This window comes from Vespa velutina, chromosome 23 (assembly GCF_912470025.1).
Source record: "Vespa velutina chromosome 23, iVesVel2.1, whole genome shotgun sequence".
Taxonomy (NCBI): domain Eukaryota; kingdom Metazoa; phylum Arthropoda; class Insecta; order Hymenoptera; family Vespidae; genus Vespa; species Vespa velutina.
The window spans coordinates 1,940,217-1,952,940 of NC_062210.1; the positions used below are offsets into that span (position 1 = coordinate 1,940,217).

Consider the following 12,724-nt stretch of genomic DNA (forward strand, 5'->3'; position numbering starts at 1 on the left):
TGTGCGCACAAATTTTCACACTGACATAGAATTACACGTCTCTTTGAATTACACTTAAATTATTAAAAATCCTTTCCATCGCACGTAGAACGTGTTGCATCGGGAGGAGCGGGTGCATCGAGCATAATGCGTGTGTTCTAGAGCGCATAAAACTATGAGTTGAAAAAGTATTGACCGTTTAACTTGTAAAAATTTTCTTTCAATCAAAGTTTTTAAAAAAGAAGACACATTAATTTTTATTAATAAATATGACATAGAATATTTTCTATCGTGGATAACAATGAATAATATTTGAAAATTATTTCACGATGATCCTATACGCAATCATGAATATTTAATTGTATCCGTTCGTATGGCAATTATATCATTAAAAATTTTATATCATTCTTATGGTTTCCATACTTAAGTATGGAAACTCGTGTTTAAATGATCGTTTAGTTAAACGACGATATCTTATAATTGAAACACACCTATTTCCGATCTTCTTTCTGTAATTTCTTTTCATTTGAAATATTTGACATACGTATATACTATATATTTAGTTATCCCATGTATCCCATATAAAAGAGGAATCGGACAACATTTTTCCAAGCGTGGTCGCGTGTCGCGAATGAAAGTATCTTCTGTGTGTATGGTGCTTCATAGGATAATATTTAGAACGATATTTTTCACTTGGTTACCAGAGTGTATAAAGAAAATCGCGTATCTACTATGTGGCTCAGTTCTCGCGTGGTTCTTTACCTCGCAAGGTCCTTCTTTTCGAGTGTCTTATTTAAAGTAACAGAACATCGATTTGTACTTCGAGTACGTTGTGATAAGGTACCTTTTGGAGTTTAGTTTATTATCTTTTGAATGGGAAGAAGCTACCAGGAAGATTGTGGGAAATGTTTTTATATTATGTAAGTAAATAAAAAAGAGAGAGAGAGAGAGATAGAGATAGTATCTGTGTATATGTGTGCATTATCGACGTTATCGATTTTATTTGTTACTTTTAACGATCGTATTCTATGATCTTTTATTATTCCATAATTATGTTTTACAATTAAGATTAAATAGAAAATAAAGAAAATAAAAAAGAAAAATTGGAAACTTTTGTATTTGATTATTCGCATTGTAAAATGATACGCGACAATTATAATTGGACTTTCTAAGAACTAATGAACATTCCGTCTAAGTAATTTCGTTCGCCGTTCGAACGAAAAATAAGAATTTATATTTAGAATGGAAATACATGAAATTAGAACGGCGTGTAATTATGGTAAAGTGATAATTTCTTGTATTAAAAAAGAGAAAAGAGAGAGAGAGAGAGAGAGAGAGAGAGAGAAAAGAAGAAAAAAGGAAAAGGAAAAAAAAAAAAAAAAAAAAAAAAAAAAAAAAAAGAAAAATGTCTGAAAGATTTATTTTTTTTTTTTTTTTTTAAAGAAGACATATTCCACGCTTTCGGAAAGCGCTTCTATGTTATACTATGTAGAAAGTTGTTATATGTATCTCTCTCGGTAATCTAATTTATAAGGAATGAGCATCGCCGCTATGAAATGAATTCTTATGTTCGCAAATTGGTAGGAAAGTCTATGAAAGATTTGCTCTTGTGCACATCCAGTACTTGAACATATAGAGAACACGCATCGCTTTTGCACATTTTACTTTTACAGTCTCCTTTTATTTTCTGGGTCAAACCCTTGACTTTCCACTAATTCCCGTAGATGATCGTTCCATTGAATTATTATTTCAACGTACTTTCTTCTGTCTTGTTTCATTTTTTATTTTTTTTTTCTTTTTTTTCTTTTTTTTCTTTTTTTTCTTTTTTTTCTTTTTTTTTTTTTTTGTTGCTTTTTCTTCTTCTCTTTTCCTCTCACTCGTGCTCGATCAAGTAATAAAACGTTACGTCATTGTAATAATCGCTTCTTCTTCTCTTTTTTTTTCTTTTTTTTTTTTTCTTCTTCCTTTTCTTCTCAACACTCAATGTCGTTCGTTTTTCTGTATAAAATTTTTTCAACAGATCGTCGTATTGTTCCTGTATTGGCCAAATGCGAGGGGAGCCACTGACAATGTCGTATCACAGGATGAAAATATCTACGATCAAATTGCCACAGCTTCGGAAAATATAAGGACTATCGTTAAGACTGTCCCACCGCCGATCGATACTTCCATTCATTATGAAAATTCAAATGGATTTATACCAATGACACCGGCTAATGTTGTTACATCGAAATATCAACAAGGGAACGAATTTATTCAATCTACTACGTTCGATCCTATAAACGTGTTCGATGATCAAAAAGAAAATTCTACGATATCGACTGTACTTATTCATAAATATAATGGGAATCTTTTGAAAAACATTGAAAAGCTCGAAAATGATTTAGTTGAATCACCGGAAGCAAGAATATTTCTCGATTTACCTCATTCAGGTACTAATCGTAGATCATTTGAATTTCAAGACGATCAAAATATATTCGAATTGTTAAAGGTACATAACGATACACCGGCTGTAGCTAATTATAATGATTTTTATGATAATATAGAAGATTTAGGCGACGTTGATGATACGAACGAGGATGAAAATTTATCGATGATCAATGAAAATAAGAATGATCGAAGAAAGAGAATTGGTAGTTATGCGACGAATTATGATACCGTGAATGAACAAAGTGCCAACGCGGAGGAGGACGTTTATGGTCATTATCATTCTTACGATGCTACAGAAGATGAGAAAGGAACGAGTCAAATGCCGGAGAAAGTAACGAGCAATTACCATCAGCGCAATACCGTGAACTATAACGGTCATGGGCAGAGTACTACCAGGCAAAAAATAACAGAGACATCAGCGACCTCATCAAGGACGAACTATGAAGACAATGAGTCGAATAGAAAAAATGGAAATAATTATGATAGTTTGGCATCGTCCTTGAACGTTTCAAAAAATCGACATAAGTTTACGAAGCCAGTAGTGGTCGTTGAACCAAACCATTATCAGATTGAATTGAATATTGATAAACAATCAAGCAATTCTCCGAGTACTCCGTCGACGGAAAATCATTTTAAAGATTCCGATTCTGTCGCTGCTGAATCGTCGAATATGTACGGTAGATATCATCAGGAAGCAAGAGGACGTAGTTACATTCGCGATGACTCCAATGACGATTCCAATGATAGCATGGATTATATGGATTATACCGAGAAACCTATGAGAGTACATAAAACCAAAAGACGACCTTACAACGTAGGAACATCAAGAAGATTACCGAAGGAACATCGTACGATGATAGAAGACAGTATGGAATCGGAGAATTATAAAAAACGACCCAGTTCGACGAGATTGAGATCTCATCGACAACGTCCACAGTCAACAACTTGGACCAATGACAATAAAAATCGTAATGAAGACGATAGTAACGAGGAAAAAGTTCATGAACCCAGAATGCATGTTTCCAGTTCACAGATAAAACAACAAAAGTCCCAGCAGCAATTGAAAACAAGGCCTAATAGTGGATGGAGTCAGTTAGGGCCAAACATTGAAATCTCTCATTCGAATGGGATCGAGATTAGCCCAATAGAAAAATCAAATCTCGTTATACCAGTTGGCCTTATGTCAATAGCTAACTTTGATCATGCCACCGCACTTGGTAACAGTCAAGGATTCGACGTTTCCAATGTGCTTTATCAAAACATTGTAACGCCTACACCAATTGGTACAATTAATACAGCCACTACTCCTATTATTGGTTCGCATCAATCCACCGTAGGTCAGAACGTAGTGGCAACTTCAAACGTACCAAAAACTTTAACAAATTTACCTAATATTCAAAACATTGGAATATCTACACCGATACCGGATATCATAGTTGGTCAAAATAGTTATCAAAATCCCACACACACTATGCTCGTTCCCCAAGCAAATCTACCAAACAAAATTTCGACAAATTCAAATGCTCAGTATGTTTCCAGTACTATAACTCCTATCTTTGCTCTGACGACTAGACTGACTCCAACTTTGCAAAGTCTACGTGTTCAAAATATACCAAATAACGTCACTCCTCGACCTGGGTTTGCTACTACGACTCCTAGTTCTAACTTGCAACAAATCACTGTGAATCAAATGCAACAAGGCATTTCACATTTGATAGTTCCACAACCGACCGTTCAAACGTTATCTAATCTTCTTCAGGCACCAACACAAACCAATACTGAATATAACATACAAGTTAATCCTCATGGGCTTCAAGGCCAAAATGTTATCTCTCAAGGTAGCTTCCAAATACCTAATTATCCAATACATACTGCCACAACGCCATCCCCACAATTTCAACCTGTAACCAGAGTCAATATTATCACAGCCGATACGCCAAATAAAAAGACTTTTATTCCAGCCTCCGGTGGTAATATTTTAGCATCAGCCAGTTTCACTGTAGGACAAAGTTCACAAGTACAATCGCCTAACGATAATAATTATGCTCCTCAGATTAATTTGAGACCAATATATCAGGATAATTCATATCGAGTGATGAAAGATGATAATAATATGCCGAAAACAAAAACTTATCTACAAACTGCCAATTTAATACCATTTTATCATCCGGTACCCCCTATGAGTGCTACGACTTTGAATCAACAAGCATCCCAGAGTGTAAACAATATGAATTTTCTCTTACCTAGATTACAAGAACAAAATGCCCAATATCAAAACGTTCTACATCAATTACAATTGCAATTACAGCATGGTCAAACTTTGAGAAATAATAAATTTCCAAATTATCCGTATCAAACCAGCGATACCGTAGGTAGTCACACGATCAGTAATCTCAACATGGTAACCGTTCCACAGAACAACAATTTTCCACATCTCCCAAAAGTTGGGGCCAAAAATGTCGAAATTTTGAATCCAAATATTAAACCAAGTCCAATAGACACTACTATAATACATCCTCTTCCAACTTTACATTATCCTATTATAACAACACCAATTCCAATTCTAACGACAACACCTGAGTACTCATTGAGTACACCTACTCCAAGTTACATCGATTCATTGACAGATACAAGAGCTAATCAACAAGGTTCATCAACGATGGACATGAAAACATCACAAAATCAAGAAAAACCATTCTTCAATCCGATCAATTTTGTTCCTAACATAGACGTTATAAAAAATCAAAATGCTCTTAATAGCAAATTGCAAAATCACGAGACACTTCAGCAACCTTTGAACTTGGTACCATTGATACCCGATGGAAATTTCTTTAAGCCATCGTTAGCAGCCCAGAGTGAATTATTGACGAAGCCAAAATTGTCGACGGATTTGGAAAAATACGCTGAGGAAATGTTCAAGGAATCATTGAGAACGATTTATAATTCTCAAAAATGGAACAACGATAGAAAAGTTCAACCTACGAATAATCAGACGCACGTCGAGCCAAATGATATCGTCACATTGAAAAACGAATTGATGAAATTAAAGGCAACATTGCCGACGGACGTGAAACAAACTAAAGAAATTCTTGAGCCTTATCAGAGCGAAAATAAAATTCGAACGACCGAGCCGGCCAAATTAACGAGTCCTGGAAATGATAAGAAAAAACCAGATTCATTGTTGGCAACGTTAGAAGAATTGCTAAAAGCACAATCATCGTTAGAACCTACATACACGCGTCATGAACATCGACACAAACACAGTCGCAAACGACCTTACTCGTCGAACATGAAACATTTACGAGATTTTTTAACACCACCGAAACCAAGCACACACCATTCGAACAGTCATTATCACGATAAAGTCAGCAAGAAGAGACCTAGTTCCTCACCGTCCAGATATAGTCATTACACTCATAGTCACTTCGATGGTCCCAGGCATACAAAAAAAAATGGGTTAAACTCAAAATCGATTAGTCCTGAAGCTTCGGCTAGTAATATAGATGGAGTACGTGTCATTGGTCGTCCTAGTTATCCCGATTTCAAGAAAATCCCATCGATCGACGATTATCCAACGTTTACAACTTCGGCACCGAATGTTGATGATATTCAAAAATTCATTAAGGAACTTAAATCTTCGAGTTCAACGGAAAGTAATAAGTACGATATTAATCATCCTAGAATGCATAATCTTCTTGCTTTGTTGATGAAGAACAAACAATTGCCATCAGGCAATATTAAACCAAATTATTTTCGTACTAGCGATCAATTGCGACAATTCTTCGAGGACGAGAAACGAAGGTTACAGGAACAATTTTACAACGATACTTTAAAAAGCTATTTGGAAAAGAATACTGATAATGTTTCACGTATGATGCCTAGGTCTAGTGTAATAAGTGCCGATAAAGTTTATGCGAATCCAGCCGCGTAAATTTAATGACAAAAATTTTCATATAGGTGAAAAATTAAATTAGTCGATTCATGTAATTACGATGTCATGTTTTTTACTCCAACGTTATTTGCATCCTTTGTACTCATGTACAAATTATACGCCTAAAAGTTAAGTAATTGAAGTATATTATTTTTATATAAAAAAACAAAACAAACAAAAAAAAGCAAAAAAAGAAAAAAAAAAAAATAGAAAAAAAAAACCCAGTTAATTTTCTTTATTTAAAGCCTACGAACGAATATATCATATATAATATAATGTACTTATATAGTACATTATCGCTGAATGAAAATTTATCCTTGCGGTTAGTTATAACCATTCTTAACTATAGAAATATATGTTACGCGTTCTGTTCGGTGAAAAACGATGATATCGTTATTGTAAATATTATTGTAAGAAAAAGAGGAAAAATATTAAACGTCACATAATTTATATAGATTAAATTGTTGACTATTTGTCTATTAACAAATCATTCTCCTTTCAATCGTTCCGCATGGAAGCAACACTAATTTTCTGGCTCCTTTTTATAACATTTTCTTTACCGCAAAATGTTTCGCAATGGTTAAGAGTTAATATCAATTTCCCTTGTTTATGGTTAATTTTCAAGAAACTTACTTGACGAGACAATTTTCTGTATATACATACGTATGATTCAGATTAAAATATTTTTCAGAAAAAAAAAAAAGAGAAAAAGGAAAAAAAAGAAAAAGGAAAAAAATGTAGTTTTCACAGAGACCCCTCCACCCTGCCTCTCCCCCTTGCCCTATACTGACAGAAGTTTATATCAAATAAAATATATAGAAAATAAGAAATTAATAATGATGCATTTCCTTCCTAGGAACATTTTCCGTTTTGATGTGTACGTTATAGAGGTAATAAAATTATTAAAGCGTGTCCCATTTGACGTGCATCGAGGCATTAAATCCGCTTCCTGCTACAGTGAAGGAACTATAATGTAATGTCTATGATTTATTACTTCCCTACGGTGCTGTAGAAAATGTATTAGGTGAAGGTGAAGGTGAAAAAGAAATTTGAGAAAAATACATGAGAATTAATTATTAATGGAAACATAATCTTGTTATAAAAATTTCTTAGTACATCTACTAAGTATATTATCGAAAGAAAAAATAATATCAATAAGTTTATCAAAGAGAGAGAGAGAGAGAGAGAGACAGAGAGAGACAGAGAGACAATACAATAAAATCGAGGCATACTCTTGACGACGTGGATCAGAGAGAAGTAAAGAAATTTACTTCAGTTTTTGTATCGATACTTTTTGTTAAATTTAGAAAAGAGGTAACCCATTCTGTTGTTTCGCATCACTAATCACAGAATATAAAAGAGGAATGAATGCCGGTCGATGCCAGTTAAGATCGATCTTTGGTATCAACTTGTACCTGTCAATAGATACCATGTTGGTAGGTGAATGCAATATTATTTTTATATCGAACATTTCTTTTTTTTTTTTTTTTTTTTTTTCTTTTTTTGTTGCTTTTCGTAAAAACAAACGAAACGTTTTCATTCAATTCGTTCGCATTATTGTGTTTTAATCAATATTCGAATTAATCATTAAGTCGATTTAATAATATTTTTAAAAATCTTACAGATTTTATACTCCGTTATATCGATAATTACGTTAACTGCAGCGTTAAACGTATCAAATTCATCGAAAGAATTGGGAGAAAGGAAATCGTCGAAAGATATTAATAATCAAAAGTCATTTAGCAACGATGAAAATATAAAATCGTTAACTTCTGATAATTACGCTCCAGGATCAAATTTACAAACGTCAGAGAGAGAACATTATTCGCAAGTACCGATCAATCAGAATTCAGCTACAGGTGGGTCATTCTCGTCACCTTATCAAGAAGCAAAACAGCCTTTCACGAACGTGGAACGTTTCTCTACACCATACTTTGAACACGGTTTCGTTAATCCAGATGCGATAAATCCAATGTTACAACTGAGACCTATCGCATCGTCACAAATTCAAAAATTCAATGAAGAAATCAATTCAAATTCAAATGGCAATGAACCCAATCGAAGGAATATTATAGAAGGCATTTCTGGTATTATGAATTATGATTATCCATTTATGTCGAGCCAACAGAAATTCGTTCCATCATTATCGGACGCAAATAATCAAAAAGTAATTCATTCCAATAATATTCAATTACATCCTGTATACAGGACTCATTATCCTGGAGCAAAAAATTCTGTTTTTACATATACGCCAGGATATCAAAGTGTATCTAATTTGGAACCGACACTTCGTTCCTCCGGAAAATTAGATCAATATTATCCAGAAAACGAAGCGACTACTACCACTACAACGAAAAAAATCACGTTGCCTGTTGTTCAAGTTAAAAATTCTCAATATATACCGGAATATTTGAGAATGTTTGAAAACAAACCAGTACTTTTAAATCAGGATCTTAATTATTTACAACCAAATTTGCATTTCGGTTTGATCAGTGGAAAAGAGAAAACGATAGCCGAAGCAGCTAACAATATTTCACCCTTCCAATCGCCCATTTCGAGCTTTCAGGGCCAAGTGATTCCTATTCAAACGGCTAGTAGCACTCCAGAGTTTCCACAATACAAAGGTGCAGCTGTGGCACCTTATCCAGTTTCTCTCAATCTTGCAAATATACCACGTACCTATGAGCCCCTACGTGCACAACCACAATTACATTTTCAAAACGTGCCTGCTACACCTATTGTTAATCCTTATCAAAACGTAAATTTGAATTCGAAAGCAGCCGAAGAGATACTCGACGATGTTGAGATTATTAAGAAGAAACCGAAACAACCACCTCGTAAATACGACGAAGACGAATTCGATGATGGTTCGTATTTGATTATGTTGACCTTTTTCTTTTTCTTTTTCTTTTTCTTTTTTTTTTTTCTTTTATTTACACTTACATTTAATTATTAATTTTCTTCGTATTGATTTACAAATAGATAAAAAGGTCGAGGCTGAATACGGGCCAAATTACAACGACGAGGAAGTATACAGATCTAAAAATACGAAGGAACCATCCTTGGAAAATGATTTTGTTCCGTCTAAGTCATTTCCTTTCAAGGAATACAACGACAAATTTGGGAAAAATTTGAAGGAAAGTAATAAAGACGATGAGGATGATAGGCCGAGTACGGATAAATTTCAAAGTTACTCATCGTCTGAAAATGATGAAGATGGACATTCTTTCAAACATAACGATGATTATGAATCATCCGAGGATCGTCGTATTAATTATGAAAATGATGACGATGATGAAGATGGGAATGACAGATACGAGAATGAACGAGAACCGGAAGAGAATCGGAAAGAAGAATCAAATAAAAGCAAATATTTTAGGATAGACTTTGACAAAGAGTTTGACGATTTTTACAAAAAACCATTAACGAAAAATAGTAAGATATATATTAATATTTATTTATTATAATTTATAGAAATTGTGTGAATCAAAAGTTTCTGGTTGACTTATGAAAATGAATTTTTTCTTTGTCGGATTATAAAACTACAAAATATTTTTAAGAAAGTGTAAATCGTCTAGAAACTTTTCATTCATCCTTTATATATAATAATAATAATAATAATAATAATTTTTAATTAATTATTATAATTATTATTTGCAGAATATATTAACACGAAAGAAGTACCAGAAGTGAAACATCAAAAGAACGGATTCAATAGTTACAAAGAAGAATCCAACGATGAAGAAAATAATCATCCATTCAATTATAATCGAAAGAAGAATTATCGAAATTTAGCTGATACAAGAAAAAGATCAACTGAAATTTTATCAAATGCCAATCCTATTGGAAGAGAATTGACGAGTAATTACGGTGGATTTTACGTTCCGAATTTAGTTAATAGTAAAATTCGAACACTCAGCAACGAGAAAGTATTTCGCGATTTAACAGGAATCTAATAGAGAAAAAAGTAATATCAATTAATAGTAATAAAAAAAATAATTTTATACTTTTAAGTTTACACATATGTTAGATTAAATTGTCTCGACTCGTTTCTACGATGTATCATAATTATATAGAGATATATATTATGATAGATATACATTTTTTCTTTTTTTTTTTCTGCTTTCTTTTTTTTTTTTTTATACGATAGACACTATCGCTCTCTCTCTCTCTCTCTCTCTCGCTCTCTCTCTCTCTCTCTCTCTCTCTCTCTCTCTCTCTCTCTATCTTCTCTCTATCATCTTGTTCGTAATAATTTATCGTCTTTATATACAACGTCCATAAGATAAGAGAATAGTGTAGAGCGGTGAGAGGAATATTACCTGATATTCGTCAACGTCATTCTCACGAGGAAACAACATCAAATAATAGAGACAAGCGAAATGCATTTTAGAAATGTTTCTCCATCTTATCGATTAAATAAAATCTCTATAACAAAGTACAAAATATACCCTGTACTCTGCCGGAAATATCTTCAAGTTTACTTCTATCGAGATGATTTCCTGAATTCGATGATACTAGATAATAATCTGGAATCACTGACTTCCAGGTTATAAGTGGTCTCGTAGACGGTGATAGTACATAGCAAAGGAATCGAGAGAGGAGAGGTGTTATTTAGACAATGAAAGCTTGTAATTGTAACCGCGTATCATCGAGAGTTACCTTTTATGTTGACTTAATCGTTTTAATTAATATTGTTATTACGTTGTTTATGCGTTCAAACATTCTCCCATCGATTTCGAACTCGTATATATACGAGGGATTTGATCAGAAAGGTATCAGTTCTTGCAACAGCATCCTAACAAGATGAAGGCCATCTCAACGGTAATAAAAATCATTACTTTATCTTATGATTTTGATCATTCATATTGATTTTTTCATTTTTTTTTTCACTTCAATTTATCGAAAATATTTTTTTATCGATTTTTTTTTATTTAGATCGTTATTGTATTCACGTTGGCTATTGCCACGGAATCAATGTTAAACACGAAAAAACAGAAACGTGGCGTAGCACTTTTTGGTCCACCCGGTTACGACGTTTTCGGTGTTGTGCCAGCTTATGGTACCACTTCTTGGGCACCAACCGGTTTCGGCAATGTTCCATGGAATACCCCATCCTCTCCTGACATTGCTCTTGCACAAGTTCAAGCACAAGCGACTCACAACGTGGCCTTGCAAGTACGAATTTTTTATTAGATTAAAAAAAAAAAAAAAAAAGAAGAAGAAGAAGAAAGAAAACGTTGTATAAAAGAAGAATGTGTACTATTTGAAAATAATATTATATTTTTCATAGACTCTAAAGGATCCATCACCTGGAACACCAAGTATTGCTTATCCACCGGAAGTCATGAAAGCTATACAGCAGGCTAAAGAAGCTAATCATAACGTGTTCATGGCTCAACAAAGAGTGGCAGAGGCTAAAGAAGTTGCAGTGGTCCAACAAAAGATTGCACTTGGCAAAGAAGCTGCTGCGAGGGAAGCGGCTTTGAGGTTAATTAATTTTTGAGAAAAAAATTCAGAGATACATACAGAAAGAGAGAGAGAGAAAGAGAGAACGAACGATCTGAAATGTTGTTCCATTTACTTTTCATTTAGATCGCAAGAAATTTCATCGCATGCTCAAGAAGAAGCCAGAGCGAGTGCTAAGCAATTAGTAGCTGCGCAGCAGAGACTGGCAACCTTGAAAGATGCCGTGGCCGCTGCACAACGGGTTGCAGCCGCAAGGGAAGCTGCCGCGGCTGCGGCCATTCAGAGAAATGCCGCTGATACTGCGGCAGAATTGAGAAAACAAGATGTTGATAAACAGATCTCCCAGAGTGAGCAAGAAGCTAAGGTAAAGATAATTATCTGATTGAAATGTTTTATCTAAATGTCATAAATACGATAAATGCGTGAACGAAATATTATTGATAAGTATAATCGACTCATTTCTTTTTCTTTGTTTTTCTTTTCTTAGGAAAAAGATATTGTCGCGGCAAAGGAAAATGCTGTTGCAAATGCAGTAGAACACGCGGCATTTGAAAAACCTGTACACCATCCATGGGGTTGATGATATAAAAGAAAAATATGGAGCACTAAATCAAAAATAGCAAATTTATATATACTTCTTGTTTATTGGTGATGGATGCTTGTTATATTCACTCATGTTTTGTATTTGTTATCAATATAGTTTGTTTGCAAAATACAATTTCGTTTTTATTCATAATTATAATTTATTTTAATATATATATATATATATATATATACATACATTAGAAATTTATCATCCTTTGATCAGAAAATGTTAATTGTTCGAAGGTAGAATAAGGTTACTGCCCCTCTAATCATACAAGCATAAGCCAATCGAAGTCATTGCTCTGAATATGATGTACTCTCTAGAATACC

At 33.7% G+C, this 12,724-nt stretch overlaps 2 protein-coding genes across 2 annotated transcripts; both read left to right on the top strand.

Moving 5' to 3' along the window:
* Positions 1 to 884: 884 nt before the first annotated feature.
* Positions 885 to 6,340, top strand: LOC124956830. Its single transcript, XM_047513137.1, has 3 exons — positions 885 to 899; positions 2,000 to 2,539; positions 2,591 to 6,340. Exons 1-3 carry the CDS (start codon positions 885 to 887, stop codon positions 6,338 to 6,340), a joined length of 4,305 nt encoding a protein of 1,434 aa, XP_047369093.1.
* Positions 6,341 to 10,947: 4,607 nt separating this feature from the next.
* LOC124956699 (tol-Pal system protein TolA-like) lies at positions 10,948 to 12,476 on the top strand. The gene is made up of 5 exons (XM_047512860.1): positions 10,948 to 11,164; positions 11,279 to 11,518; positions 11,634 to 11,830; positions 11,936 to 12,173; positions 12,297 to 12,476. The coding sequence occupies exons 1-5, from the start codon at positions 11,147 to 11,149 to the stop codon at positions 12,387 to 12,389; spliced, it is 786 nt and encodes a 261-aa protein (XP_047368816.1). The 5' UTR covers positions 10,948 to 11,146; the 3' UTR covers positions 12,390 to 12,476.
* The last annotated feature ends 248 nt before the right edge of the window (positions 12,477 to 12,724 follow it).

Coding starts and splice junctions, on each gene's coding strand:
- LOC124956830 (XM_047513137.1), top strand. Junction 2,540..2,590: donor ATATAGAAGATTTAGGCGAC/GTTGATGATACG, acceptor AATGAAAATAAG/AATGATCGAAGAAAGAGAAT.
- LOC124956699 (XM_047512860.1), top strand. Junction 11,831..11,935: donor GCGAGGGAAGCGGCTTTGAG/GTTAATTAATTT, acceptor CTTTTCATTTAG/ATCGCAAGAAATTTCATCGC. Junction 12,174..12,296: donor AGAGTGAGCAAGAAGCTAAG/GTAAAGATAATT, acceptor TTCTTTTCTTAG/GAAAAAGATATTGTCGCGGC.